Consider the following 27840-nt stretch of genomic DNA (forward strand, 5'->3'; position numbering starts at 1 on the left):
CCATGTGGGCTCCCTGCTGTGTGGGGCAAGGAGGGGGGCCTGCTTCTCTCTCTCCCCCTACCTGCAGCTTCCCCTGCTTGTGCTCTTTCTATCCAATAAATAGATGAAATCTTAAAAAAAAAAAGAAAGAAAAGAAAAAAGAAAAGAAAACATAGTTAAGGCACTCTACTTTTAAATATTTAACTCAGGGGTCCCTGGGTGGCTCAGTTGGTTAAGCATCCGCGTTCAGCTGGGTCATGAGCCAAGGGTCTTGGGATCGAGCCCCATACTGGGCTCCCTGGTCAGTGGGGAGCTGCTTCTCCCTCTGCACTTCCCCCCCTTGTTTGTGCTCTCACACTCTTTCTCTTTCAAATAAATAGATATTTAACTCATCCCTTGATTTTTTTTTTTTAGGAGCAACACAAAGAAACATATTTATTAATAAGCACTGTATGTACTTGTCTTCTGGGTCAGAACCACAGCTAGGAATGATTATGCACTCATTTGTCTTCAATATTGGACACGTAGTATCATCTGACCTGTTGGCACTTTACCTCAAAAGACTCAGCCAAAAGTCCCCATCTAATACAATTTAACCATCTCCTTTCTATTGTTCAGTAATATTTTGGTGTTACAAATGATTAACTGAGTGGTAGGATCCTGCGACTAACTCTTGGAAAGGGGTTTGATAACTTTAAAGTTGGGCAGGTGGGATGGAAGAAACTAACAAATGCTTGTTGAGTCACCTGAACAAAATGAAGGCTTAAAAGTTACGGTGGATTGACTGTTGAATGGAAGGGAGGCATGGGAGTACACTGAATTAGGGAGGTTTTTCTAGCAACCATATTGGGATTCTTGAAGCTATTCCCAAGTTTTGAAGTTCTTCACAGGAGTCTCACTTTGGATTTAGATATACACTTATAATGTTAGCTATCTTTAAACCAGTGGTCCTCACCCTGGGTGATTTTTGTCCCCAGGGAACATTTGACAATATCTGGAGACATTTTTTTTTTAAAGATTTTATTTATTTATTTGAGAGAGAGAGAATGAGAGACAGAGAGCATGAGAGGGAGGAGGGTCAGAGGGAGAAGCAGACTCCCTGCCGAGCAGGGAGCCCCAGGCGGGACTCGATCCTGGGACTCCAGGATCATGACCTGAGCCGAAGGCAGTCGCTTAACCAACTGAGCCACCCAGGCACCCTATCTGGAGACATTTTTGTTTGTCAGGTGGGAAGGTACTGCTGGTAACTAGTGGGTAGAGGCCATGGATGCTGCTAAATATCCTACAGTGCATCGGACAGCCGCCTACAACAAAGAATTATCTGGTGAAAATGTTAATAGTGCCAAGGTTGAGAAACTCTGCTGTGAACAAGAGTTGGATTTATGGCACAAAATGGCACAAAATGGATAGTAGAGTTTCTCAATTCTTGTGCAGTGACAGATTTCATTTTTTGATTCCTGTGCTGCTTGGTGAAGGAATATGGCATAAATTACTCCTGTTTTTCTGATCATTGTATTGGTCCCAAGTAATTTATTCATTTAATCATCAGAATATATTTACTGTATATTTAAGGTTGCAAGGGTTAATACCTCCAAGGTATTTATGCTAAAATCCATCAATTTATTTTAATAAACACCAAGAAAGAATGAGCATAGAAATATTGGCGTATAATATGGTAAAATTAAAAATAGCTACCTGTTAAAAGCTTATGTAAAATAAGAGATTTTGTGACCAAAGAGTAATTTGTCTTATTGCTTTTCAGGGTATAATGAGAACAACACTAGTTATGCACATAAATCATTATTCCTTAATTATGGTGATGAAGCAATGAAAAAATGTAATAAATTTAGGATAATAAATCTTTGATAATGTGATAGAATATTTAATTGCTTACATCTTACTGAGGCAAAACTTTAGCTACATTTCACTGAACAGTGTCTAAATCAGGATAGGAGTTTAAGAGCAGGTTTCCCTTGAGAATTTTATTCCAAGAATGAATTATACAGTGTGTTTATTGGCACTGTTAAAATAATCTAAGATAATTCCATTAAAAAATTTTATATATACACACGTATGTATATATTTAATATGATACAAAGTCTTGCTTTCCTTTTACCATAATATTAGTGCTTTAAAGTTAAACTAGTTTCTTTCTTAATTTATCAATTTTGTTGTTGAATGTGCTGAAACATTATATCCAATAGAAATGAATTAAACAAATGAACAGATAGATAGCTTTGGAAAAATAAATACAAATGACCAATAGTCCTGTAACAATAAAGAAATATCCATTTTTAAAAAGGAAGTTATTCCACCTACCAGATTGGCAAGAATGAAATAATTTGATAATACCCACTGTTATGAAGGGTATAGAGAAATAAGCCCTCTTATAAAGTCTTGGCAGAAAGGTAAATTAGTGTAAGCTTCTTGGAGGATAATTTTGCAACATACATCAAAGTTGTACTTGCTCATACACTTTGAGTTGAAATTTTACTTGTAGAACTTTAGCCTATAGGTAAGCAAAGATCTATGTGCAAGTGTAAGTAACATGGTGGATTGCCTGCTTCTGAATCCTTACAGTATGACATTACCTCTGTGAAACTGGACAGATTACTTAGTTCCTTTATGTGTCATTTTCCTCAAAAATAAAATGGTAATAATAATGGCCCCCAACTCATAGTGTTGTTGTAAAGCTTACATGCATGAATAAATGTAGAATACTTAGAATAGTATTCTAAGCACATAGCAAGTTCTAGGTGTTGGTTTTGTTTTTTTTAATTACTGCTTGGGGTGGACTCCAAGTGCAATGCTTAGTTTTTCATGGGCTTTTGGAAATACTTGAGGTCTGAAAACTTTTTGTTTGTTCCTAAATATGAAAAGAAAATTATGTTACAAGCTATATTATGTCACTTTCATTAGTTATTAAATTTGGTAAAAACAAAAATATTTCAAAATTCATAAGTTAGTTTTTTTTCTTTTAGTTAACATACAGTGTTATATTAGTTTCAGGTGTACAGTATAGATTTTAATATCTGCATATGAATGTGGATTTCTGAGAAACCACATTTTAATATATATGATACTAATTTCGATAGAGGCCAAGGACTATAAAGGTCTTAAAACAGTCCTTTTGTTTTGGCAAAATACTGGAAACACCCTAAATATTCATCTATGAGGGGTTTGTTGAATTATGGTATATCCTTACTATATCCACAATTTTTCTAGATTATACAGGTTTTACTCTATTTTAAATAGAGTAAAGATAGGTTTACATATGCTTTTATGGAAAGATCTTCAAAGTATACAATAAAAGGCAAAAGCAAGTTATACAGTAATATTTATGGAATGAGTCTATTAATAAAATAGTACATATATATGTTTGTATACATGTAGATCATATGTCAGAATGGAGGTGAATGGATGAGGTGAGTAGGGAAGCTTTTTGGGGCCAATGTTTATAATAATGTTAAATAAATGTGGTTTTATTTCTCTCATCTTTGCAGTTTTATTGTAGCATGACTCTCTCCAGAATATTAGCTATTTGTTTTTCCTCCTATTGTGTCACTTCCTGTCCTTTCACTAAACATTTGTTCCCCAGTCACATTGCTCTATATAGTTTTAGAATAGAACACTCTCAAAAGTGTTCTTTGAAAACGCCAATGTTTTATGGCCTGTGCTTCCCCATGTTCTACGTTTTTCCTGAGCCCATTTAAGAGCTGTAATAAGAAATAGTATAGGAAAACTTCAAAACTGTTTGTTTTGCATTCCTTTATGTTTGTTTCAGTGATCTGGTGACCCTGTCCTTTGTGAAAGGGTACATTAGTTTGGAAGTGAGAATCATTAGTATTTGACTCCTGGAGAATTCTTCTAATAATGCAAGTCATACTGGCAGTCTGCCAGACTGCTGATTCATAGTGACTGTGAAACAGAGAAAAAACTGGACTACATTTCTCTTGGACTCTTCAGAATTTTTGGCTAAATGTTGGATGTTACAGATGATTAATTAACATCTTTGTTGAATGAGCAAGTGAATGAAGAGGGTTTTCTGGAGAGATTTCAGGGAGTTTTTGAATAGTAGATGTCATCATCTCTGGCTTTATGTTAGGATCAGTAAAGAAGCTTTAAAAAATGCTCATGTCTGGGGCGCCTGGGTGGCTCAGTTGGTTAAGCGACTGCCTTTGGCTCGGGTCGTGATCCGGGAGTCCCTGGATCGAGTCCCGCATCGGGCTCCCTGCTCAGCGGGGAGTCTGCTTCTCCCTCTGACCCTCCCCCTCTCATGTACTCGTTCTCTCATTCTCTCTCTCTCAAATAAATAAATAAAATCTTTAAAAAAAAAAATGCTGATGTCTGAGACCTAACCCAAACCAATTAAATCAAGTTTTGTGAGGGCACGGTCTAGGCATGGGGATTCTTTGTAAACTTCCCAGGTGACTTTATCGTGTGGACAGGATTGAAAATCTGTACCATAAACCCAGTAAAATTGTGTGTAGAAATGTATGTGTTACTTTCTGGTGGCAGGTTCCTGCAAATTTTCAGAGGACTTTGACCCAAAATGGCTAAAGACTGCCGCTCTATTTGAATAAGTATCTTTCATATTTAAAGAATGTCTTTTTGTTAAACTTTTCTAATGAGTTTATATTCCTCAAGTTGTATAGTGTCAGGACGCCTGGGTGGCTCAGTCGGTTAAGCATCTGCCTTTCGCTCAGGTCATGATCCCAGGGTCCTGGGATCGAGCCCCACATCGGGCTCCCTGCCCAGCGGGGAGCCTGCTTCTCCCTCTGCCTCTGCCTCTGCTTGTGCTCTCTTTCTCTCTCTGACAAATAAATAAATAAAATCTTTAAAAAAAAAAGTTGTATAGAGTCACGAGAAAAAGTAGTATTTTTACAATAGTCTTACTGGGAATTCCTTTTTGTCTCTGTCTTTTCTTCTCCTCTGCTATACTTCTGGGTCAGTGTTAAATTGTAAGGTGTTTGAAGTTCAAGTAGATGCCCTTTCCCTAAGGTTATATCTTTCACTTTGCTATTCATAAAAAGACTCCTTTTAATTTGGGAAGGGGGCTTTTTTTTTTTAATTCCTGAATGTAACATACAAATTGTCATTTTTATTAGCAGAAACTTACTGATATATTTAATAATTTCTATTCTTGGTTCCTGCTTATGGTATCATGTAGAGTTTTCTCAGCTAAATGTAGGAGGTTCTGACGTTATTACACAACTAGTATTTATATCCAAAAGAGGGCTTGATGGAAATCTAATGTTATAATAATATTAAATGACAAAGTTACTGCATTTACCCATCTAAATATGTGCCATGAAGCATTTTATCATATTCTCATTATTTGTATCAGCTACATTTATGAAAGTGTGGTATATAGAAGACTTAAACTCAGTATTTGTAGGATTGTTTATTTCCTACTTATGGGAATTTTTTTTTTTTTTTTTTTTGCATGGTAGATCATGATGTCGTAGAGGGCTGCTTCCTCAGCCTCTGATAATTTCTAACACTGGACACCTGAGATTCTACACTTCTATCACACATGCATTTAAGTTGCATTACCTTCAAGCTGCAATCTGAGGTTGTTTCTTTTGTCTCTGTGATCTACAGCCTCTCTTCCTCCCCTTCATCACCCTTCCCCCATCTGCCTCTGTTTTGAATCACTCTTTGCCAAATGCTAGAAAAGATACTATATTGATTTTAATCATCCATTTATTAAGATTATATATGCAAGTATTTCCTCTCATCTAATCACTATTTAATTGAATAATTTGGGACTCAGTAATTTTAGCTCATCAAAATAACTTGAAGAAGATAGATCTATAAAATTGTGAACATTAGAAGAATATATGTGTTTATTACATTGGTTTTGACATTTGGGATAGATGAGGCATCCGTTTGTGACCTGAGCCAAAAAAGGCAGATGCTTAACAGACTGGGCCACCCAGACACCCCTAAATAAGAATTGAAGAATGGTAATTATCTGTGGAAAAGTAATTCTTTTGGATTTTATGGGATATGAATTAACAAACTGCAGGCTGTGGGCCATATCCTGCTTGCTACTTATTTTTGTGGAGTCTGTAAGCTAAGAATGCTGTTTACATTTTTAAATGTTTAAAAAAATCAACAGAAACATATTTTGTGACACATAATGTGAAGTTTAAACATCAGAGTACATAAATAAAGGTTTATTAGAACACGGCCATGCTCATTCATTTATCTATTGTCCATGGGTGGGTCTATGGGTGATTTCTTGCTACAATGACAGAGTTGAGCATTTGTGACAGAGACCATAGATGGCATTCCCTTCACGTCACACTGCTGCTTCGTGCATTACAGATCCTAGTGACATTGTTCTAACTCAGTAGCATTTTGAGTGCCGCACATATTGCTCTATTACAGCATTTGAATGGCTTTTTCTTATCAGCCCTTGCTGATCATGTCAAAGCCAAAAAAGAGAATAGATTTTGAATATTACACCTTTTAAAATTTTTAAAATTTTAATTCCAGTGTAATTAACATATAAGTGTTATATTTGTTTCAGGTGTACGATAGAGTGATTCAACAATTCTATATATTACTCGGTGCTTATCAAGATAAGACACAGTAGAGTGTGGATTATTTTGTTATTCAATTAGATGGCAAAGTATTGTGTTTATTATGTAATGACACTATGGCTGTGCTAAATGATACAATATATGTTAACATTACCAGTCTAAATACTCATTTCAGTATTACCAACTTGCAAGAGAGCACTAGTGAGAAAAATTATAAAATTTAAAATGGAGGGGCACCTGGGTGGCTCAGTCGGTTAAGCGTCTGCCTTCAGCTCAGGTCATGATCTCAGGTTCCTGGGATCGAGCCCCGCGTCGGGCTCCCTGCTCAACGGGGAGTCTGCTTCCCCTCCCCCTGCTCCTGCTCGTACTCTTTCTCTCTCTTTCTTAAATAAATAAATAAAATCTTTAAAAAAATTTTTAAATGGAATACCTCAGCACAGCAGACTTTTTTTAGAAAAATACGAAAATGAGGATGCAACCAAAATAAGTTTCTGGGTGGCTCATTTGTTATCTGAACAGGGAAAGGCATTTACCACTGGTGAATTAGTGTTTCACTGTGGTAACTAAGGAAATAGGAAATATGTCTAGAGAAAATAAACTTAGTCTGTAGTCTGTTAGTCTTTCAGTGAGAACACTCACTTGAAGAGTGAGAAGATTGGGAGCTACCTCATTAGTTAATTTAAAAAATAAATGATTTCAAGTGGCTTTCTCTGTCTCTTGATAAGTCAGCAGGTGTGATCAAAACTGCTCAGTTGTTTGTTTGAGGAGTCAGTGCCAAGTCTGACATGACTGAAGAATTACTCTCTAGGAATAGTTTTTGTGGCTCAACTACAGACAAGAATATTTTCAAAGAGATCGAGAAAACACTAATTCAATACAAACTGAAGTGTTACAAATGATGGTGTTAAAAATGTGTGGATCAGGAAGAGGCTTACGTGAACAAATTTACAAAGCTTGTGAAAATGTTAGGTTTTTACCTAGTATGATTATTCATTGTATTTTTCATAAGGAGGCACTTCATGGAAAAATATTTGAATCTAAACATGTGTTCTTAAACTAATAATGTCAGTAATGGCCTTCATTTGCTCTCAAGGACTTGACCATCATCAGTTCCATGAATTTTTTGTCAAAAATTGAAATTGAATGTCCCCACTTGCCCTATCATGTAGGATTTTGATAAGTTAGAAGTAGTAAAGTTTTATTGTGATTTTTTTTTTTGAGGTCAGAGCCAAGACTGAAATTTTTCTAAATCAGAATTTCCCTCAACCGCTGTTATTCAACACTGAATTCCAAAAGCTTCAGAAAAATTAGCTTGTGCTAAAGACTTGAATATTTTCCTAATATATTCAACCTAAAATTACAAGATAATACAGTGCTTATATGCAGAATTTGTACTGTAGAAAAAATCATTTAGATGACAAATAATGTTACTTGAATCCCAGGTAATGGCAGGCTATTGTATATACTTCCTGTGCCATCAAACATTAAAACATGAAGCAAGATTACCATTCCCACCAAATTTGTAGCTGATGTATTTTCTAAGCTCAAACTACATTTCTAACAGTGAGTTTTGGACCTCTGTACAAGTATTTCAGCATTTCAAAAATCCATTCAACTGTGCAATTAAGGAGTTCCCACCTAACTTTCAGTTAGGAGTGATGAGTCTGCAATGTAATGACATGCTAAAAAGCATGCAATGTAATTTTATAAATGCCTTCTAAGCTGTAAATATACTCAATTAAAGTCATATGCTTATGATTGTTATTGATATTTGGCAGTATCCATCTATGTGAAAAGATCCTTTCAAAGATGAAATACATGAAATCTCATTATATATCTGCTTTAACAAATGAACATTTACATTTGATTTTGATGATGAGCACTAACTTTGAACCCCAATGAAGGGAAAAATTATTACCTTCAAAAGATTTCTGTCCTCATTAATACACCGGTGTTATGATGAATTGTACCCAATTATTATTATATTTTGAATTTTTCAATGAGATGTTTGTATTTGTTTTCTCTTTGTTATGTTAGTACCTATGTAATATCCTTGATTTTGTCTCTTGATGGCAAAGCCTAAAATATTTATTTTCTAGACCTTTACAGAGAAGGTCTGAGTCCTATTGTAGGGAATGCTGCCAATTTAACCCATTAGGCTGTCTGAATCAACCTTGTCCATCAATGGAACAATAAATAATGCAGTACTCTCACATTTTAAGCAGGACTGTCGTTTTATCAAGTTTGTTTTTTGCTGTTCTCATTTATAGTCTTAGTTCAAGTTTGGTATTTGGTTTGAATGAGTGACTGGGAAAGATTTGGAAATATGTGAAATATTAGAAGGCAGGTGACATGTTAAAAGGATATTGTGATTAAGAGACACAAAAAATCACACAGAAGAAGGCAGCTGGATTTGTTGGTTGGGGTGGATTAGGTTGTGTGTTTAGGAGATAAATATATTTAGGAGAAACTCATAACTTTTGTTTGGTTGATTAGGAGCTATTTTCTGTTTAATCTTGAGAAAAGCTAATAAAGATTTGTGTCATGGTGTAGAAGGTCACCCATAAATTGCTATGCTGCTGCAATTATATTTTAAGAAAGAGATCATAAGAAATGTTTTTTTTTCTTCAATTTATGTTGCAGTCATAGAGAAAGAGATGTCAGAAAAATTACTTGAGGCAACTGTAACCCTTTTCTGTTTTTTTATTTTTTTAATTAGCCCAAATGTCACAATGAATGTGACAGTATTGGAAGTTTATAATGTATAGATTTTTAGGAAGATACATTTCTGCAAGAGTGCTATAAGATTTAGATAATGATGGCCAATGGTTTGAGGATAGAAAAGTTTCTGTATAAGTGCTGAAAACTTGTTACTATCTACAATTGTTTTTGGCTTTTGTGTCTTTAAATAACATTAAGTCTTTAAAAATTATCCAGCTAATGCTTGCAGATGATAAAATCCATAAAACCTTACAAAAGGGGGTACAGTGGAAATCAAAGCTTTCCTTTTTATAGATCCCATTTGTACCTTCCTGTGTTAATTGGTGAAAAAAGTTCATGTATCTTTCCAGAATGTATATACAAGCATATCCATGTATATAAATTGTTTTCTTGACTTAAATGGGCTTATTCTATGCATACTTTTTTGCATTATCCTCTTTTCTTAATATATATGAAATATAGTGTACAGTGTTTTAATGCTTACATGTAATAAAATTTAATGTAGTTATTTATAGATGGGCATTTATTTTCAGTTTTTTCCTATTGCTAGGGGTGGAACTGAAATTTTACTTTATTTTAAATTAAATTACATGTGGCTACCATTTTGGACATCACCATCTTAGATGTATGAATGCTCAGGGTGTGTGCATAAAGTGAATATAACTAACTTACTGATTTATAATGAGGAAACTGTTCATTCTAGGTTGAAAACTTTAGCAGAGGAACTTATGCAGACACAGCAGATGCTTTTAAACAAGGAGGAGGCTGTCTTGGAGCTAGAGAAGAGAATTGAGGAATCTTCTAAGACCTATGAAAAGAAGTCTGAGTGAGTAAAACAAAAATAATTTGCAGGAAGAAAGTTTAATTGATTTAATTTTACAGAATACTTCAGTTACATGTTATCATGGATGTAAAATTTCTAGAAGCTGAAATTTCATTTTCAGTGTAAAACTTAGTGTAATTGAGTTACTTTGTAGGACTCTGGAAAAATGATCTGGGCTTTGTCAATATAGTGGACTGATCATGTCTCAATGTTTTAACAGTTTGAACTATTTTCTGAAAAATCCTGTTAAAAATTGTCTTTATTCTCCTTATCAGTGTCCACCAGATTTCACTGTGCATTCCTTGTTGAGAAAGTGGCAGATTAGTGTTATCTAAAATTGGCTTCTCTGTGTTAGAAGGAAGCAAACACACTTAGAGAAAATAGCAATCTGCTTCACTTATAAAAATCCCTTTAAGATTTGCTGTGCTGATTGTCTTATTTCGCTCAGCATAACACCCTCCAGTTCCATCCATGTCGTTGCAAATGGCAAGCTCTCATTCCTTTTGATGGCTGCATAATATTCCATTGTATATATATACCACATAGAGGGGCAGGGGGTGGGAGGATGGGTTAGCCTGGTGATGGGTATTAAAGAGGGCACGTTCTGCATGGAGCACTGGGTGTTATGCACAAACAATGAGTCATGGAACACTACATCAAAAACTAATGATGTAATATATGGTGATTAACATAACAATAAAAAAAATCAAAATTAACAAAAAAGATTTGCTGTGCTGTTTTGTCTTACTTTCATTTTTCTTGCTGACTTCTGGATCTGTAAATATCCTACTGGATCCTCTTACTTGGGTTGTTTTCACTAATTATGTTGTTTTCACTAATTATGTTTTCTGCTGTTTTAACGTTTACATTTTGATCTATAATTTAAAATCTATGTTTTGGCTTCGGTTATTGCTTGCATCTCCAACAGGTATAACTAGTATGGTTTCTCTACTGACTGGAGCGTATGAATTTCTTGCTATCATTCTCTCATAATTGGCTTGGTTTAGCAAGATTCTTAAGGAAATTGTGATGTGTCGGATTTCTCTGGTCTATACTTGCTCTTTCTATATAACATCTCAAATATTCTCCACTTCTCTCAAGTCTCTGATCCTCTCGTCTCCCCCATTATAGACAGCGGATGGACCTCTTCTACATTACAGAAAAATTAGAATCATCAGGTTGCAATTCTGTTATTTTCTATGACTAGATATGCACATCCACTGCATTTGTACCCATTCTCTGTACTTGCTTCCATAGAGGAACTGCTCCTTGTCCTAAGTCTACTTCTTGGGCCCGTTTTTTGTATCTTGTCATCTCATACTTTCTCAGAAATTTTACATTATTTGTCATATTATGTTCATCTTTTCTTCTTAATTGAGTCCAGTGCTCACTTTTTAAATATGCTTATGTCTTGACTCTTAAAAACAATTTCCACCCCGGATAACCCTTCTGTATTCATATTTTCCCCCAACTGCCTTTGTCTTCTGTTTTTTTAGTCATACTTGTGCTAAGAGTAATTATGCTTGCTCATTTGTTCAACTCCCACTTAGTTCTCAACCCACATATATCTAGCTTCTGCCCCATCACCATTGGAATAGGTATCTGTAAGATCTCCAATGACCTATACATTGCTAAATTTAACAAGTATCTTACGTGACCTCCTCTCAGTATCTGATTTTGTTGACTACATGTTTCTTCTTTTCCCTTGGTATTTGGGACCAGATCTTTTGCCTGTCTTTCTGGCTACTCCTTTATAAACTCATTCTCCTCCCCTCAGCCAATCCATTTTGGAGTTATTTGAGGAATGGCCCTAGGCTTTATTATTCCCCTCTCTGTATTCTCTCTCTAGGTGGTTTCCTGAAGATGACCCACATTTGTTACTCTTGCTCAGATTTTCCCTCTGAACTCAATGGCCATGTGGTCAATTGCCTACTTGACATGACTGCTTGGATGTCTTAGAAGTACCCTAAATTTCCCATGTCTAAGACTGAATTAAAAATCTCAATACAGCTTAACCCAATTCAACCTAGTTCATTCTTAGTATTCCTTATTTCAGTGAATGGCAACACCATCTATTCTATTACACAGCTCAAAATATTAGAGGCCTACCTCTCCCACTTATACTATGACTCCTTATTATAACTTGGCGTTAAATATTATATTGGAATCTATGAGCTTTTTAAAGATGAGAACAGGAAAATTTGAGTTGCTCTGGGCATTCCCTTAATAAATCTGGAAAATTTCAGTATTGCATCAACAGAAGATTCTATTTGGATCATAAAATTAAATTTATCAACCATTGAACATATGAAATTCAAAAAAATAATTATATTTTGCTTTTCTGTGTTTGGGAATAATTTCTTCACATGTTTACAGATGACCAAGTAGTTTTACTTTTTACAGTTTTGTAAATGCATACATTATAAATGACTCCTGTTTTAAAATTTAGTGGGTATAAAGAAAGACCATTAGATGCCTGACCCTCTCACTAGCATGTCTGACTATACGTTGTTGGAGGAGACAATCTTTAAGTGTTATCTTAATCTAGAAATTGTGAGATTCTTTGATTTTTTGGTATATTTTCTTGACTCAAATCTTTGACTCTTCATCTACATAATGGATGTGACCCACTCTCCTACACCTATTTATATTTATCAGGAAATGAGAATGGGGATATAGGAGGGGGGCTTAAAGGGTGGTCGATATGTGGGAAATAACATTTATTGAGTTCTTATTCTGTTCCACATGTTATCTGGATGTTTTATATATATTACCACATTGAATGTTAATCTTCACTATGCCTTTTGTGTATTTGCCTGTATTTTACCTGTGTGACTTAGAGAATTTTAAAAAATTACAATTACATACCTAGTCAGTGGTAAAAAAATGCATGAGTTCCTGACTCCACAGCATATGTCTTTTTAATCACAGCTTGATCTTATTATTTTAAGTGTTCTTATGAGAGTCAGTTAAAAGGGATAAGTGTGTCAAGCAGTTCAGGGGATGAGTCCTGTTTAACCCAAATTCTGTTAACCCTTTGTTATTATGATGTTTTTATTGTTAGCTTCATGGCGTAATCTTGAAAATGTTAAGTACATTTATATAACTAAGCAGTAATTGTGAAATCTCATTAATTTAGCTATTAGTAGGGTTGAAGTTTGTCTTTGACTTATATGTTAAAATATTTTGCTAAACAAATAACCTGAAATTATTTTCTACTGAAAATGTTTGTGCTTTTCAGTTTCTTAATAATTCATAAACATTTCCTTTTTTGGTGTATGTATGTGTATAAATCTACATACATATTTAAATACACTTATATAATTGAAAGCAATTTTAATCTAGTTTTAGAAATAGATTTACAGTTTTTTTACTGGACAATACTTTTTTAGCTTCATATACTGTTAATTGGAATAATAAAACAATAAAACAGCACTACAGTTCTTAACAAATGCTAAAAGTATCCTATAAGTTAGATATCTACACTCTTAAATTACTGCAATTATGCTGAATTTTTACCTAACAGAAAGCATTAGTGGTTCTGTTGAAATACAACATAATAAGGAGCTAAAGTTAAAACCTTTAAATTTGAGTTTAACATAAATGGCTCTAAAACATTTTATAGTAACAGGGAAAAAATAAATTATGTAAGAAATCACTTGATAGCTTTGATTCCTATAATTGAATAATCTAAAGTGAAAAATAAACTTAAAGAATGGTTTTTATGTGACATTAAATTCAAACTAACGAGTTGAGTTTTAACTTACATAAATGATGCAGGTCTCAACTGAAATGTAGCTGTTGTAGAATTATATTTAAAAAAAAATAGAGTAAAAGGAATAAAATCAACCACTTGAAATGGTATAATTTTAATACAACACAGAGTGTCACTCTAGTATACATAACTTTACTCATTACTTCTAAAGCATATTTATTCAAATGGCAATAATATCAATCTTCTCCTGATTTATGATCAGGAGATCATAAATGCATTTGTAAATGCATACATTATAAATGACTCCTGTTTTAAAATTTAGTGGGTATAAAGAAAGACCATTAGATGCCTGACCCTCTCACTAGCATGTCTGACTATACGTTGTTGGAGGAGACAATCTTTAAGTGTTATCTTAATCTAGAAATTGTGAGATTCTTTGATTTTTTGCTATATTTTCTTGACTCAAATCTTTGACTCTTCATCTACATAATGAATGTGACCCACATTCAGTACGCCAAGCATGTTATTTATGACTCAATGGCATGAAGAGCAAGTAATGTTACTATTGGTTTTAATGCTTGGCTTGACTTTCAAAAAGTGAATGATTATTCAATTTTGTGTTGTTTTGTGCCATTATCACCTAATACTTAAAAATATATGTTATAAAATCAAAACTCTTAGAGCCATGCAGAATCTTAAGAGCTCATTTGATCCAACCTCCTTGTCTTTCAAATTATGTGACATCTGAGGCCCCCAAATTTTAAGAGACTTGCAAAATGTCACAGCTAGCTTATAGTTAAGGTAAGACTTGAGCCGTCTAGGGTATTGTTTTAGTCTGCAAATTCAGGGACCTTTTATTTTTGTCTTAGGATTTAAAAATTATGTGTGTTGCCAAAAAAAAATGTCCTGCCTAAGTAGGGAATTCATTCAATAATATTTATTACATGTCTGTTAGGTGCTGTGAATACAATGAAAGGTAAGATATATTTTGTCCCATGTCTCATGAAGCTTACACTTCCGTGGAGTAGGCTAATACAAATAAGAAATTAACAATTGTGATAAATGCTATAAAATAAGGAGGTCAGATAGAAGAATAATAGAGGAGCACCTACTTAAGATAGGTAGTCAGGGGTCTCACAGAAAGTGGCATTTCTTGCTAGATGTGAAGGACGCCTCCATGTGAAAAATGCATGGAAAGAGTAGTCAGTAATAGGAAGTAAGTTGCACATGCAATGGTCCTGATCCCATCCATGTTTTAAATTTATTTATTTATTTTTTTAAAGATTTTTATTTACTTATTTGACAGAGAGAGACACAGCTAGAGAAGGAACACAAGCAGGGGGAGTGGGAGAGGGAGAAGCAGGCTCCCCGCCGAGCAGGGAGCCCGATGCGGGGCTTGATCCCAGGACCCTGAGATCATGACCTGAGCCAAAGGCAGACCCTTAACCAACTGAGCCACCCAGGGGCCCCATGTTTTAAATTTATTTATAGCTTCATATATATCTTATGTTATACAATCATTTATTTTCTATAATTTTCTTCTTACTGTAGTATGTATAGCTTGTTTGCTCTATGGTATTATAAGCATAAAAATAATTGTATGGTATGTGGTATAGTGATTATAGCAATACTTTTAAAAAAGTAACTATTAAACAAAAGCAAGATGTTAATTATGTGAAATTATATCATTATACATTAAACTCAGTGAAATTAATTGTTAGAAGCTAATGTTGCTCATTAATTTCATGATTAGACATGTTGATTAAAAAAAGGTAGGACTAGAGCTATACAACAGGACATATACCTCCCCAGCAAATCTCATTGTTCTTCAAAACCACCAAACTAAAAACCAGGAAATGTATATTTTAACCTAATTCCTGGTATTAGGATAGTGTCTCAGAATGACTAAGTGATTGCCAATATGATACAGTTACAATAGATATTTAGAACTCCTGAAGGAGAATAAAAAAGGCTATCCCTAAAACAGAGTATTTAGGAACCCAAGGCATATGAGATTAAAAAACCTCATCTCACCAGAGGAAGTGTGATGCAGCAGCAGTGATATGTATTTTTAATTAAATTTTTTATTTTCAGACAATTATAGATTGACATATAGTTGTAAGAATCAAGACAGAGAGGTCCCATGTACCCTATACTCAGTTCTCCGCAGTGGTAGCATCTTGCAGAACTATGATATAATATTATAATCCAGATATTGACATTGACACAATAATGGTACAGAACATTTCCATCATTGCAAGGGTCCCTCATGTTGTATTTTTATAGCTACACTGCCTTCTATCTCACACCCTTTTCCTAACCCCTGGCAAGTGTTAATATGTTCTCCATTTCTACAATTTTGTCTTTTCAAGAATGTTATGTAAATGGAATCACACTGTATGCAATCTCTTGAGATTGGCTTTTTACATTCATTGTAATCCATCCAGGTACTTTCATTCCTTTTTATTGTTAAGTAGTATTCCATGGTGTGGTGTTAGTTTCCTAGGACAGTCATAACAAAGTACTGCAAACCTGGTGGCTTAAAAAATGAATTTATTTTCTCATAGTTCTGGAGACCAAAAGTCTGAAATGAAGTGGCAGGCTGGTTTCTTCTGATGGCTCTGAGGGAGAATCTGTTCCATGCCTCCCTTCTAACTTCTCTAATGGCTGGCAAACCTAGGCATTCCTTGGTTTATAGAGGCATCACTTCAATCTCTTTGTACAGTGTTCTGGATACTCTTCTCAGTATACAGAGTTTCTTCTTACAAGGACACGCACGACTCATAGAAATTAAAAGCCCATCCACTCCAGTATGACCTCATCTTAATTAATTACATCTGCAACAACCCCATCTCCAAATAAGGTCACATTCTGACGTTCTTAGGGTTAGGATTTGAACTTATCTTTTTAGAGGATACAATTTAACCCATAACAGAATGGATATTTGGTCTCATCATTCACCCTTTGAAGAACATCTGGTTTCCATTTTTTGGCTATTACAAATAAAGATGCTTCAAACATTCATGTAAGGGTTTTTGTGTGAACATGTTTTAATTTCTCTGGGATAACCATGAAGTTTCCTACCAGCAATGCATGAGTGATCAGTTTCTCCTCATCCTTGCCAGGATTTGGTGTGGTCACCATATTTTATTTGAGCCATTCTCATAAATGTGTACAGATACCTCTTTTTTTTTATATTAAGACTTTATTTTTTAGAATAGTTTAAGTTTCACAGCAAAATTGAGGGGAAGGTTCAGAGATTTTCCATATACCCCTGCCCCGACACATGCATATCCCCCCCATTATCAATATCCCCCACCAGAGTGTTAACATTTGTTACAGTTGATGAACTTACAATGACACATCATTATCACTCAAAGTCCTTAGTTTAAATTACATTTCATTCTAGGGGCGCCTGGGTGGCTCAGTCGGTTAAGTGGCTGACTCTCGATTTTGGCTCAGGTCATGATCTCAGAGTCCTGGGATTGAGTACCATGTCAGGCTCCCTGCTCAGCAGGGAATGTGCTTGAGGTTCTCTCTCTCCCTCTGCACCCGGCTCCTGCTCATGCACATGCACTCTCTCTCTCTCAAATAAATAAATCTCCAGTTATTTATCCTCCAGCCCCCATCTTCAACTGTTGTCAGCTGCTGATCTTACTGTCTCCATAGCTTTGCCTTTTCCAGAATGTCATGTATTTAGAATCAGACATGCGGTAGCCTTTTCACATTGGTTTCTTTCACTTAATAATATGCAGTTAAGTTTCCTCCATGTCTTTTTGTGGCTTGGTAGCTCATTTGAGGACTGAATAATATTCCATTGTCTGGATAAACCACAGTTTATTTATCCATTCACCTCCTAAAGGACATCTTGGTTGCTTCCAAGTTTTGGCAATTATGAATAAAGCTGTTATATAAACATCTGTGTGCAGGCTTTTGTGTGGACATAAGCTTTCAATTCCTTTGACCAAATACTAAGGAGTGTGATTGCTTGATCTTATGGTAAGAGTATCTTTAGTTTTTTTGTAAGTAATTGCCAAACTGTCTTTTAAAGTGGCTGCATCATTTTGTATTCCCACCAGCAATGAATGAGAGTTCCTGTTGCTCCACATCCTTGTCAGCATTTGATGTTGTCAGTGTTCTGGGGTTTGGCCATCTCATAAGTGTGTAGTGGTATCTCATTGTTGTTTTAATTTGCATTTCACTGAAGACATATGATATGGGGCATCTTTTCATGTACTTATTTTCCATCAGTATATCTCCTTTGATGAAATGTCTGTTAAGGTCTTTGACAATTTTTAAATCAGGTTGTTTTTCTTATTGTTGACATTTAAGAGATCTTTGTATGTTTTGGATAACAGTCCTTTATCAGATGCATGTTTTTCAAATGTTTTCTCCCAGTGTATGGCTTATCTTATTCTTCTCTTGACATTGTCTTTCAGAGAGCAAAAGTTTTTAATTTCAGTACAGTCCAGTTTATCAAATATTTCTTTCAAAGATTGTGCCTTTAGTGTTATATCTAAAAAGCTGTCACCATACCCAAGGTCATCTAGGTTTTCTCCTATGTATTCTCTAGGAGTTTTATAGTTTATGTTTTGCATTTAGGTCTGTGATTGCTTTTGAGTTAATTTTTATGAATGGTATAAAGTTTTTTTATTCATTTTTTTGCATTTGGATGTCCACTTGTGCCAGCACCATTTGTTGAAAATACTTTTCTTCTTTATGTTGATCATTTTGTAAGACCCCATTTATTATCCAGAGTAAAATAAAGGTGAAATAGTAGTAATATAGAGATTGTAAATGTCATGAGAAGTCATGATTAAAAATAGAGCTTTTTCGGGGAGCCTAGGTGGCTCAGTTGGTTAAACATCTGCCTTTGGCTCAGGTCATGATCTTAGGGTCCTGGGATTGAGCCTTGAGTTGGGCTCCCTGCTCAGTGGGGAGCCTGCTTCTCCCTCTCCTTCTGCCCCTCCCCCACTCTCTCTCTCTCCCTCAAATAAATAAAATCTTTAAAAAAAATAAAAATAGAGCTTTTTCTCTAAACTACATATGACAAAAATCTTTTATTAATTTATTATTTTATTGAACTATAGTTGGTATACAATATTATATTAGTTTTGTGTGTACAACATAATGATTTGACATTTGTGTATATTACAAATGATCACTATGACATATCTAGTTACTGTCACCAGCAAAATTATTATAATATTATTGATTAATATTTCCTATGCTGACTTTACATCTTTGTGACTGATTTGTTTTATAACCAGAAGTTTGTACCTCTTAATTCCCTTTCCATATTTTGCCCATCCCCCTACCCCTCTCCTCTGGCAACCACCAGTTTATGAGTTTGTTTCTGTTTTGTTTTTTAGAGTACATATAAGTGAAATCATATGGTATTTGTTTTTCTCTGTCTGACTTATTTACTTAGCATAAGACCCTCTAGGTCCATCCATATTGTCACAAGTGGCAAGGTTTCATTCTTTTTTTATGGCTGAGTAATATTTCATTATGTGGATTTGTATTATATATTTAAATATATTTATATTTTATATATGTGAATAATCTGTATCACAACACACCATACCACATCATCTTTATCCATTCATTATTGATGGGCACTTAGGTTGCATCCTTATCTTGACTGTTGTAAATAATGCTGCAGTGAACATAGGGATGCAGATATCTTTTCGTATTAGTGTTTTTGTTTTCTTTGGGTAAATACCCAGAAGTGGAATTACTAGATTGTCTGGTATTTCTATTTAAGTTTTTTTTTTTTAATTCTAACTTCCTATAATGGTTTAATCCTTCAAAAAATTTGTTTAGTATTTAATGAAGCTAAAACTAATTTATTCACATCCTTCATGTAACACAGTCTCTTTTTTTTTCCTGGTTGAGTAATACTTCTAACTCTTTAATATTTTTCTCCTAAGTCTATATTCTATTTGTTACTGACTACTGCACAGCCATATAACAGTCCTTCTAGTTTTGCCATTTAAAATGGACCAACAATAGGTATCATTTCTTTTCCTGCTATAACAAATTGCCACAGACTTGGTAGCTTAAAACAACACCAATTTATTCGCATATATTTCTGGAAATCAGATGTTGGAAATGAATCTTATGGCCCTAAAAGCAAGTTATTGATGATGCTAATTTCTTCTGGAGGCTCTTGGGGGGAACCTACTTTTTCTGTTTTTCCAGCTTCTAGAGACTTTCCTCATGTCTTGGCTCTTGGCCCCACATCAAATGACTTTCTTCCCTTTTTTTCTTGTCACATTGCCTTCTCTAACATCATCCCTTTTACTTTCCTCTTATCAGGTGCCTATGAATATTGCACTCACCTAGATCTTCTAAAATAACTTCCCCATTCCAGTGTCCTTAACTTCTAAAACTCCCTTTGCTATGTAAGATAACATAGGCACAGGTTCTGGGGAGAAGGATGTAGTCATCTGCTATACAGTTGAAGAGATAACAAAATGTATGTGTTTCACTCCTATTAATGTATTTCTTTGAATTTTGTTCAGCTGTTCAGTTAATATTTACTTTTTTGTAATTGTTGTTCCTTATTTGTCATTCCATATTTTAAGTTTGTAGTTTATTTTCATTCTTTTGATTATCATTATTATTTTATTTTGCATTTTTCCCTATTTATGAAATCTATTTGCAAAAAGCTAATGGTAGCAGTAATGGTTTTAGAGTGTTAGTGTTTTCAAGTATACTTCCCTATTAATTGGTCCACATTGGTGAAATCATTCACCCTCTTTTTGGACTTATCCTACAGATGTACATGATTATGTGTTTTTACCATCATATCTTGTACATTTTAAGTTGTTCCTTATCCTCTTGTTATGTGATTCTTTTGGTAGCTAGGAGATGCAAAGAAGGAACCCTCAAGAAGCTTTAGGTTCATATGGGTGTAATCTTTTCTAGAACCCAGTCCTCATGAATTTATGGTCACAAAAGCGGTTGTTTTAGAAATCAACTTTCTCTGAAGAGATTCACAGAGAAAAAATACATAACCAATTTATTATGAAAAAAGGCTCACTATCTACTATGCAGACCAGCATGAATTTATCGGGAAATCTGTGTGGATTTAGAACACAGGTCACAGATTGTTGAGTGATGGTGATATAAATGATCATTGCTCTTTACTGAATTCTTACTTTATGGTAGGTACCGTGCTAACAGTTTTTCAAGTATTATCTCATTGTATTCAGAACAACCCTGACAATTTGGTATATTATCAATTTTTCCAGTGCTAAAACTGAAGATGAGAAAAACAACATGATTAAGTCATTAAGTTGAATCTGTTCTCATTCAGTATAATTACACTCTTTCCGTTATGCCATGATGATTTTACTTGGGGAGTATTAATGAGCTCTGACAGTTTGGTATATATCCTTCTTCATTACTTTTGCTGTGAACTCCACTGGTTAGAGGGGTTTGTCTTTTGAACATTGCTAGGTTTCTGGTAAAAATAATCTTACTCATTAGTTCTATTTTTCCCAAATTTCACTCAGTTCTCTACCTGAGTTCTCTTTTTGTTAGGATACTCACCTGAAACTCATTGCAGTATAGTGAGGAGATTATAGCTTTCATTCACTGAAGTTGTACCCTGCTCAATTTGATTGGAATTGAGTTTTCAAAATATTGGTCAGCATCATATTTATAAACAAGTCTCTCTTAGTGGGCATTCCTTCTGCCTATGATTACTTATTCCATTAATATTAATCCGTGTAAGTTCCAATTTAAGGAGGTAACATTTTCTGATCTTATTCTCCAGTTTTGAAATTTTCCCCTATTGACAATCTATTGTTGCTTACATATTAATAACCTATTTTCAATGGTACATGGCACAGTTCTTTAATATATTAATATACCATGTATGAAGTGTTTCCAGAAGGTATTCCTTGCCACCACTACCTGTTTTCTTGTAGCTTTAATGTGGTTGAATTAGTTTGAAATTCCCTTTAGGGCAGATTTCGGGGGGTAAAAGGTCACAATAAGGCGACGTGTGGCCTATGTAGTTCTCTAAAGAAGAAAACATGAAGTCAATTATCTTTGTAGTGGTGGTATTGGAAAGATCTGGGGACTTGTGCTGTGCTCATTTCCTCAATGACAGCTCAGGCCTCAGTCCTTAGAACAGTTTTCACCAACTCTAAAAACATACCCCTTGTAATATAAACACAGCTTTGTCCCAGGTTGTCACCTTGATTTGATTTATCTTTCCCGAGGCACAAATCTGACTTCAACTATATTCCATTTGAAATTTGAAATAAATTGAGATTCTGCTTCAGTCATGTTACTTCATTTTAGGTTCCACACTTCTCAGTCTAAGTGTCTGTACTCTGTGAGGTAGATGGCTTAGCTGTAGAATAAAATGAATGCCATAGGATTATACTATATTTGAAAGCATCCTGAATTTGGTTTTTGCTTCCAAGTATTTTCTTCCATTTTGTTTTTTTTTTCTTCCATTTTGTTAATGCTAACATTTAGTAACTTTTGTGATGACTTGAAAGCCATTTAGTTTTACAATTCTAATGATTCTGAAGAAGTGTTACAAAGATGAAAATGAAATAGAAGCATAATATACCTATGTAGTTTCCTTTAAAATCTTATTTCTTAAAGAAGTTGAAATAATTTATGTTTAATATGTTCTCTTTCAGTATTGTGCTTCTGCTAAGTCAAAAACAGACACTTGAAGAGCTGAAACAGTCAGTCCAGCAGCTGAGATGCACTGAGGCAAAGTTTATAGCACAGAAAGAATTACTAGAGGAAAAAGTACAAGAAAATGATGGGAAAGAGCCACCTCCAGTAGTAAATTATGAAGAAGATGCACGATCAGTTACATCTATGGTAAGCCAAAAAGTAATCAAAAGAGAAACTTAAAAGAGTAGTATCTAGATAATAAGTGAAAACAAAAATTAATTCTTTTGCTGTGACAAATTATTACGCTTGTTAATATGCAGGTCCTATTAAACTTGTCTGTAAATGCAAAGTAGACTTGTCAGTCACCTCAGGTCACCTGGAGAACACTTCAGGAACCACCTGGTTCCTGAGTGAAGAGTCTTTCCTCTGTAGAGTCAGAGGAAAAAGCTCTTCTCTTTCTTTCAAAATTGAATGAAAGACTGCAATATTTTTATTGCTGGGAGACAGCAGGAAGGTAGGGTGTTATTCTTAAGATAGAAGTAAGAAATAAGGAGAAAGCTATTTATTATTATTTTCTTCTTAAGAACAGTAGAATCTTACTTACCTGAGATTGATGATGTGTTTATTGTTTGATATTACAAATGTTTGATTTTGTTTAAAAATAGATTTTTTCTTATGAATATTCTTAAACTGTAATAAACACATTCAAATTCACCAACTAGAAATTCAACTTCATTTTATATAGTTTCATTAGCTGTTTAAGAATGCCTAGTATAAATACTTCCCCTTCCCTTTCCCTACCCTTTCTCCTTCCCCCTCCCTTCTTTCCCTTTTTCCTTCCTTCCTTCCATCTGAAGTTGGTGGTTCTCACCAAGGCGGCAGTTTTGCCCTCCAGGGGACATCTGGCAATATCTCCAGATATTTTTGGTTGTTACATTTGGTGGGTACTATAGTAGTATCTGATGGGTAGAGGCCACTGAGCCACTGATGCTTCTAAGCATCCTATAATGCACAGGACAGCCCCTGCCTTCACACTCCCAACAAAAAAGTATTCTACCCAAGATATCAGTAGTGCCAAGGTTAAAAAAGCCTGAGCTCTGTCCTTGGCTTTTTCTGTGAGTAGCTGAATGTAGTCCATAAATAGAACTATCATAGTTAATGATGCTATAGCTGATATTTTAGTCATTTTTAGCTTATGTGGTTCTAAATAGTACAATTTGATTGTTAAACGTATTCAGATGTCTCCATAGGAAAAAAAGGCAGTATTTGAAAATGTGATAAATGTGGAAATGAATATGAAGGATTTAAATTACTCCTTTTCTGTCCTACCAGATAATAAGGATTTTCCTATATGTACCATGGGCCCTTTCTTGATTCTTGATAACTATCTGGTATATGCATTTTTTCAGAGGAATTCTGAAGTTTATTCTTTTACTTGGGTTTTAAAAACCTTAGCTAGTAAATCTTTTCTACCCCGAGTGTAGTTTACAATACTTCCTTGTCTCCATGTGGGTGTGGAATTGGTTACTTCATAGCTTGATTCAGTGGCAGACAGTTTTAGAACTGGCTGTCTAGTTTATTTTAATTAATTTTGTGTGCAGATGACCCCTATTGTCATTATTATTATGACAAAACAAGATACTCAAGTCACTAGATGACAGCATATCCTCATTTGGTAACTATGACTAAAAACTAGAATTTGAAAGTTAAAATATAACAGTTCATCAGTTCTTATTTCATTAAAGACTTGTGATCATTTGCAGTTTTATCTTTCATAATCATTGAAGAAAAACTTTTTCAACAAATGAATAAATAATGTTTCAGAGAGACTGTATAGTACAGCTTATGAGAACAGACTGCTTTCGGGCACTTTTAGACTTTCTCTTGTACCCATTATTACATGATGGTGAATAACACTTTGGAAATTTTTAGAGTGATGTCACATACTTCATTTTATTCAATTTATTTTAAATAGTTGAAATGTTAATTATAAATATATCTTATCTATTCATTGAGGCAATGCCTTTAGTCAGTCTTTAAGGAATTTACAATGGAATGCCATAATATATGTAGTTTAAAGTAATAAAATAGCATTTTATAAATCAATAGGGCATTCCCCAAATTGATGTCAATTAATGAGATTTTACAGCATGTTTTATAAAACAAGTAAAAATACTTGCCATACAGTGTTTTTAAAACTTAAAATACTCTCACATATATCAGTGAAATTTTTGCCTAATTCAGTCTTTTCAATTAATAAGAATATTACTTTTTAATTTATTAAAAATCAGTAAAAATATTAAAGCTTTAAATAGTTTTTTCGCAAATGACTATTTAAGGATTGTTTTATGAATAGCATTACAAGAAAAGCCTGAAATTAACTTAAGTAGTTCCATTGGTATTTCTTTTTTATAAATTCCATCCTTATAAGTGTCTAAAAAATTTCTACAAGGCAAATTTAGTTGAATGTGTCAGAATTGGAAGAACTAAAAATTAAATTATAATATCATTGAAAATCATGAAAACTTGACCTAAATATTATTTAAGAATAAGAGAAACAGTTAACTATTTTCTGTGATCCTAATTAATGGCAGTGTTAATCAGCACTCTTACTCTTCAGTGGTGAATGCTTTTGTGGAAGAGTGCCTTAAGGAACTGTATCACTAAGATGGGCCATAGATTCTTTTTTTTTTTAAATTTTATTTTATTATGTTCTTATAAAATTTTAAGGTGATTCAAATGTGTAATCAGAGTTAGGGTTGTGTAGTCAGGTTCTTAGGTGCATTGATGTTTATTTTGACTATATAATTCAGTAAGAATGAAAGGCCATCTATTAATTTATAGAAATCTAAAAAAAATTGTGGAGACAGATAATATAATCATCTCTATCAGGAGAAGTCATCCTCCTAATGTTGTGTTTTTTAAACCTACGTCTAATTTTGGTCAAAATATCAAGGAGAAAATGATGAATATTAAAAATTACACAGTAATTCTCTATTGTCTGGGCATAAGTATGTTTCATTTATTCATTCAAGAAATATTTATTGAGCACCTACTATGTGTCAAGCACATTTCTAGATGATTGAGATACGTCAGTGAATAAAACTAATAAAAAAAAAAACCTCTCAGAGATTACAATCTGTGGTGAGTGGCAGTTAATGAAAAAGTAGTAAATTATATATTATATTAGAAGATGGTAAATGCCAAGGAATAGAATCAGAGCAGGGTAGAGGGAGGGTTGGGTGTCTAGAGGCTGGGACACAATTTAAATCCAAGTCAGGATAAGCATCATTGGGAAGTTGACATTTGAACAAAGACTGGTAACAAGGAGCTACTAAATCCCTTAATTTCTGGGGAAAGAGCATTTCAGTTAGAGGGTGCACCTGTTGCAAAGGCTATAGTGCAGGAGCATGTTGGACTAATCAAGGTGTGGTTAAGGAAGTCTGAGTAGAGGGGAAGATGAGACTGTAGGAAATGAGATTGGAGAAGTATTAGAGAACAGATCTTGGTGGACCATAATTAAGGATTATGGCTTTTCTCTGAGTAAAGTGGGGAGCCACTGGGTTGGAGAGTAGTAACAGAGGAATGATATGCTTTGACTTTTTATTTAAATGGATTACTGTGGCAACTATGTGGAGAATTACTTAAGGGGAACAAGGATGGAAGAATGAGATTATTGCAATAACCCACATTATGGAAGATTACAGTTTGAGCAAGGATGGTCATAGCAGGGGAAGTAGCAAGAAGTGTTTTGCTTCTGGATATATTTTGAAGGTTGACCACAGGAGATTTCCTATGGATTAAATGTGAGGTATGAGAGAGAATAGTCAAGGATGATTTTAACATTTTTAGCAGGAGAACTAGAGGAACGAAATTGTTTTGAGTGGAAAGATTATATGTAGAGCAGCTTTGAAAAGAAAGAGCAAGACTTCAGTTTGTCTTTCTAAAAAAATAAGTCTTTGTCAAAATTTGGTATTTGGGCCACGAGTTCAGGAGTATGATTTGGACTGGAGATAGAAATTTGAGTCGTAGGTATCAGATGGTATTTCAAATCATTTGACTATAGGTGGTCACCAAGTGAGAGAGGATAGAGAGGAAAAGAGAAACAAGGACTGAACTCTGGGGAACTTCAAGTTAGGTGGTCTAGAAGAGGAGGATCTAGTAGGAGACTAAGGTTGCCAGTGAGCTAGTAGAAAATCAAAAGAATTTGGTGTCCTCAAAGTGTTCTGAGGGGAAATGAGTTCCAGAATCTGGGACATGCTGGGTTAAGACAAAAGAAACCTTTGTACTGACTGCTGGAATTTTCTAAACTTTTCATATCCAATGCCTAGGAGGGGAAATATCTCATGGAATGCAGTGTCTCTGAAAATATTGATCCATTTCCTTTTCAAAGAGTGTCTTGAAGGGACCACAGTGCAATGGAACATACTTTGGGAAATACTGAATTGGAAGATGAATCTTTCTTATCAGATTGGGTTGTTTGCAGATTAAATGTGCTGATAATTTTAAAGGCATTTTGAGTTGTTTAAATGTTCTATAAACCCAAGGATTATTTTATTTTATTCTTTAATTCTAGCTCTGCAGGGCAGAAGAACCTGCCTTTTGGAGCTTATTAGGAAGATGCACTCTTTGTTGGCTGTCCTTGGATAATGATGGAAATACCAGAATTTTCTAATCCCTGAGTAACATTGATTTTCCTATTTTTGAAATTAACTAATTAGCATCACTTTCCTTCATGTTTGTTTATAGTTGTCTAGTTGTAAGAAGATAAGTTTTCAATCAGTATCTGTTGAATTGGACTTCCTTTTCACTCCAGAGTAATATAGTTGTTTTACTTTATAATAGCATGTGCTGAGCACCAAGTATAATAATTTTTGTTGAAAGATTCTTTCTTCTATGTCAGATATATCTAGAATTGATGGCTCTTTATAATGATTTCTTACTTTTTAAATATGGTTAGCTATTCTGTAAGATAATTGCCTTTACTTTGATGTTTCTGAAATTGCACATTTTTAAACTCTTTTGCTAGATTAATGTGTGACATATATTTATCTTTGAAAATCTTATTAAGTTCTGCTTAGTTGAGCAGCACTATCAATAAAATCCTGTTTTGTTATATTTGCAACCAACAAAATACCTGGTTTGTTGACTATTGTCTGTCATTATGACTCAGTAGTAGTCCATTTTATAGAAGTGTCTGATGGATTTTCAATTTTATAGTTGAACTCTAAAATGGACTGATATCAATTGAGATTGACACATCATTGAAGCTTTATCTCTTTCCATCTTCAGGTACACCTTCTTTCTTTCAATACATAAGATCAATGTTAATTTGAAGCCTTGCTCATCAAGTACATTGAGAAAAGTACCAGACAAAAAATCGGGACACTGGAACTGAG

The 27840-nt window shown here is 34.3% G+C and overlaps 1 protein-coding gene across 1 annotated transcript in view; it reads left to right on the top strand.

Annotated features, from left to right (window-relative positions):
* The window catches only part of FER (FER tyrosine kinase), a 427159-nt gene that overhangs the window by 90525 nt on the left and 308794 nt on the right, over positions 1 to 27840 (top strand). The window contains exons 9-10 of the mRNA XM_021701487.2: positions 9955 to 10077; positions 22459 to 22648. Of these exons, the coding sequence (XP_021557162.1) occupies positions 9955 to 10077; positions 22459 to 22648 (313 nt within the window). The remainder of the gene's footprint in view (positions 1 to 9954; positions 10078 to 22458; positions 22649 to 27840) is intronic.

Source organism: Neomonachus schauinslandi, chromosome 7 (genome assembly GCF_002201575.2).
Source record: "Neomonachus schauinslandi chromosome 7, ASM220157v2, whole genome shotgun sequence".
Taxonomy (NCBI): Eukaryota; Metazoa; Chordata; class Mammalia; order Carnivora; family Phocidae; genus Neomonachus; species Neomonachus schauinslandi.